The sequence below is a fragment of the Haliotis rufescens genome, unplaced genomic scaffold (assembly GCF_023055435.1).
Source record: "Haliotis rufescens isolate VD_foot unplaced genomic scaffold, xgHalRufe1.0.p SCAF_5, whole genome shotgun sequence".
NCBI classification, from domain to species: domain Eukaryota; kingdom Metazoa; phylum Mollusca; class Gastropoda; order Lepetellida; family Haliotidae; genus Haliotis; species Haliotis rufescens.
Window position 1 is genome coordinate 59,988,129 of NW_025964223.1, and position 4,621 is coordinate 59,992,749.

Genomic DNA, 4,621 nt, shown 5'->3' on the forward strand with positions numbered 1-4,621 from the left:
TATGTGTGATACTACGCTATAACCAGTATGTGTGATACTACACTATAACCAGTATGTGTGATACTACACTGTAACCAGTATGTGTGATACTACACTATAACCAGTATGTGTGATACTACACTATAACCAGTATGTGTGATACTACACTGTAACCAGTATGTGTGATACCACACTGTAACGAGTATGTGTGATACTACACTATAAGCAGTATGTGTGATACTACACTTTAACCAGTATGTGTGATACTACACTATAACCAGTATGTGTGATACTACACTATAACCAGTATGTGTGATACTACACTGTAACCAGTATGTGTGATACCACACTGTAACGAGTATGTGTGATACTACACTATAACCAGTATGTTTGATACTACACTTTAACCAGTATGTGTGATACTACACTATAAGCAGTGTGTGATACTACACTTTAACCAGTATGTGTGATACTACACTATTACCAGTATGTGTGATACTACACTGTAACCAGTATGTGTGATACTACACTATTACCAGTATGTGTGATACTACACTGTAACCAGTATGTGTGATACTACTCTTTAACCAGTATATGTGATACTACACTATAACCAGTATGTGTGATACTACACTATAACCAGTATGTGTGATACTACACTGTAACCAGTATACTACTACGCTATAAATTTATACTCAACAGTTCCTCCGCGGTTGTTCCGATTGTTCAGTACAATACCCACCAAACAAGTCGCCATTACATATATTGAACTATACACAAAAATCTATGTCTTGACCCTGGGATACTGCTCTGTGATACACATATCAAGTCTCGGCTGCACAGCTTGGCCAAGTCAGGAAGGAGCGCAGTATGCCTCCAGCAAGCCGTTAAGACTGTATTAGCCTCTACCCTCATCCCTCGTTATACCGCGCCTTGGTTGATGTTTTCCAGGTCATCAGCATCTCTAACCAAGACAATAAATGCTGCAAAAACCTACCACAGACGTAATATTCTATACGTGTGCTATGTTTTTCAAAGAAGATTCATTTTGTTCACAGAAACAGCTCCTTAGAGCAGGAATCAATGCGCCGAACCAAGTCGCGCTGGGCCTCGCGCTATAGCAGTCTAGGCCAAGGATTAGTCTCGGCTGAGGAGTGTATTATACGAGACAGGCTGTTTGTTGATTGGTTCGCGGCCTTGCAAGGGCTTAGGGCGGTATTACTGCCTGGCTGGGTCTCGGTTGATCGTTCAGCCCATGCTATGTATTGAGAGCGCAGCTGAGATATGGCGGAACATATTCCCAAAACGAGAAAGCCGAACTTCACCGAGTCGGAGACTTTGATGATTGTTGAGCAGGTGAAGAAACACAAAGACATTCTCACCAGCAAACTCTCCGACGCTGTGACGAACGAGCGTAAGAAGGATATTTGGAGTCGTATTAGTGAGTACATCAACAACAGGACCCGCAATGTGCAGCGAACCTCGGGAGACATTCGCCGAAGGTGGAAAAACATGGTGGGCGCTGCTAGGAAGGAGGTGGCCAGAATCAAGAGCATGCCTTCTGGTTCAGCGTCGATACCAGAACCCTCGGATCTCAGCCTACAGATTCTAGACATTAACCCCGAGTGGCAGGATGTGTCTACCTACAATATAAACGGGCCAGACCCCTGTCTCTCGTCGTTCATGAAGGTGGAGGCTTGCAACGATGACGACGAGGAAGATGACATGTCGTACATCTCCTCATCCCCCGGGACCCAGTCCGATCCCAGTCGTGCTCTCGGTGTGAGAACGGGGGATAACGTCATATCACCACGTCACACAAACTTCTCGTCATCGTCTCAGAGTATGACGTCATATACGATGGACAGCAACCTATCAAACCCGAAGAAGAGGCGACTCGAGGAAGTCAGTCATCTTCATCAAGAAATAATGCATCTGGACCGCGAGAATCTCACTCTCGAGAAAGAAAAAATGAAAATAGAAAAGGAGAAACTTTCGATGGAGAAAGAGCAACTGGCTATAGAACGACAGAAGTTGGGAATGGAACGAGAAAAATTAGCCATGGAGAAAGAGAAGATGAACATGGAAAAGGAGAAGTTGGCGCTAGAAATCAGTTATTGGAAGAGGAAGTTGCTGCAAGTAACAAGAAGCCCATTTGACAGTAATGAACGTTCAGAGAATGGCGTGGACTGATAAGACCATACAAGGTGCTTCCTGTGATATACTCATATACCCATCTGGAACAGTATTAGTGTCAGTTATAGTGTCCCGGACGTGATGCAATAGACTGGTCAAGTGTGTTGTCAGTGACGATGTTGTTGTTTGGGTGATAACACCCAGGACACACTGTCATACTGTAGATATAGACATGCTCCAAGGAGCGTACGATATACTGGATATACACTAAAATGTGCACATGGATCCATGAGTGTATGATATATGCTGTATGTAGACATGGATCTATGAGTGTGTGATACATATGATATACACTATATAGGCATGGATCCATGAATGTTTGATATATACTGTATGTAGACATGGATCTATGAGTATGTTATACATATAATATACACTATATAGGCATGGATCCATGAATGTTTGATATATACCGTATGTAGACATGGATGCATGAGTGGGTGATACATATGATATATACTATATAGGCATGGATCCATGAATGTTTGATATATACTGTATGTGGACATGGATCCATGAGTGTATGATGCACATGATATATACTGTATGTAGACATGGATCCATGAGTGTATGATATATACTGTATGTAGACATGGATCAATGAGTGTGTGATACACATGATATACACAGTCTAGAGGCATGGATCTATGAGTGTATGATATATGCTGTATGTAGACATGGATCTATGAGTGTATGATACACATGATATATACTGAATGTAGGCATTGATCCATGAATGTATGATATATACTGTATGTAGACATGGATCTATGAGTGTATGATATATATGATATACACAGTACATAGATATGGATCCATGATTGTATGATATATACTGTATATAGACATGGATCCATGAGTGTATGATATATGCTTTATGTAAAATTTGTTCCATGAGTGAGTGAGTGAGTAAGTGATTTTGATTTTGAGCCACTTTTAGCAACATTCCAGCAATATCACGATGGGGGTCACCAGAAATGGGCTTCAAACATTGTACCCATGTAAGGAATCGAAACCCGGGTCTTCGGTGTGACAAGCGAACGCTTTAACCACTAAGCTGCCCGACCGCCCCTCCATGAGTGTATGATATATACTGTATGGAGACATAGTTCCACGTGTGTATGATATATACTGTATGTAGACATGGATCCATGAGTGAGTGTATGATATATATATATACATATATATATATGTATGAAATATACTGTATGTTAACATGGTTTCATGAGTGTATGATATACATGCTATATACGGTATGTGGACATGAATCCATGAGTGTATGATATATGCTTTATGTAGACATGGTTCCATGAGTGCATGATATATATGATATCTACTGTATGTACACATGGATCTATGAGTGTATGATATATATGATATATACGGTATGTACACATGGATCTATGAGTGTATGATATATATGATATATACGGTATGTAGACATGGTTCCATGAGTATGATATATACTGTATGTCAACATGGATCTATGAGTCTTTGATATATATGATAAATACGGTATGTACACATGGATCTATGAGTGCATGATATATATGATATATACGTTATGTACACATGGATCTATGAGTGTATGATATACATGATATATACTGTATGTAGACATGGTTACATATATGTATGATATTTATGCTGTATACTGTATGTAGACATGGTTACATATATGTATGATATTTATGCTATATACTGTATGTAGACATAGATCCATGCTATATACTGTATAGTTTAGTGAAATAGTCTGGAATAGTGCTCACGCCGCGAAAGACGAGCGTCGCCTTCCCTCCTGTCGCGGGCACTGCTGCATGTGATGGTTCAATAAGTTTTGAACGATCCAACATTGACCAGTCATGCGAATTACAGTGAGTGAGGGAGTATGGTTTTACGCCGCTTTTACCAATATTACAGCAATATCACGGCGGTGGGACACCAGAAATGGGCTTCACACATTGTGCGAATTAGACAATCAGATAGACAGTTATATTCTCCTGCCAAAAATACATACAAAAGCATGATCATGCTTGAGCATGTCATATCAGATTTCCAATGCGACTTGTAGAGTTGAACAAGAACTGTTTGATAGAATCAATCACTTATTGCGAGCAATTCCGGGTCGCATGAAATGAACGTCGCAAATCGAGTATCGCGATTGGTATCGCCTCCTGACTTAGTGTCGTGATGCGGATTGAAGCCTTAGGTTATGCGTATCATGCTACCCTTAATGTATCAGCTATTCACGTGTATCACGAGACGTTGTAACGGTGCCTGTCAGACTAGGTCAGGTCTGGTCATAGGTCGCAAGTCATGTCACAGTTTAGGTCAGGTCGCAGGTCAGGTCAGGTAACACTGGAGAAGTCTTTACAGATTTAGATGTTCAGACCGGAAGATTGTTCTTTCGCTGCGAAAATGCGAAATAAAACGTGTTTTTTATATA

General features: G+C 40.6%; 1 protein-coding gene across 1 annotated transcript; it reads left to right on the plus strand.

Moving 5' to 3' along the window:
- The first annotated feature begins 1,128 nt into the window (after window positions 1-1,128).
- LOC124140340 (myb/SANT-like DNA-binding domain-containing protein 4) lies at window positions 1,129-4,621 on the plus strand. The gene has a single exon (XM_046507875.2). The coding sequence runs from the start codon at window positions 1,264-1,266 to the stop codon at window positions 2,170-2,172; it is 909 nt and encodes a 302-aa protein (XP_046363831.1). The 5' UTR covers window positions 1,129-1,263; the 3' UTR covers window positions 2,173-4,621.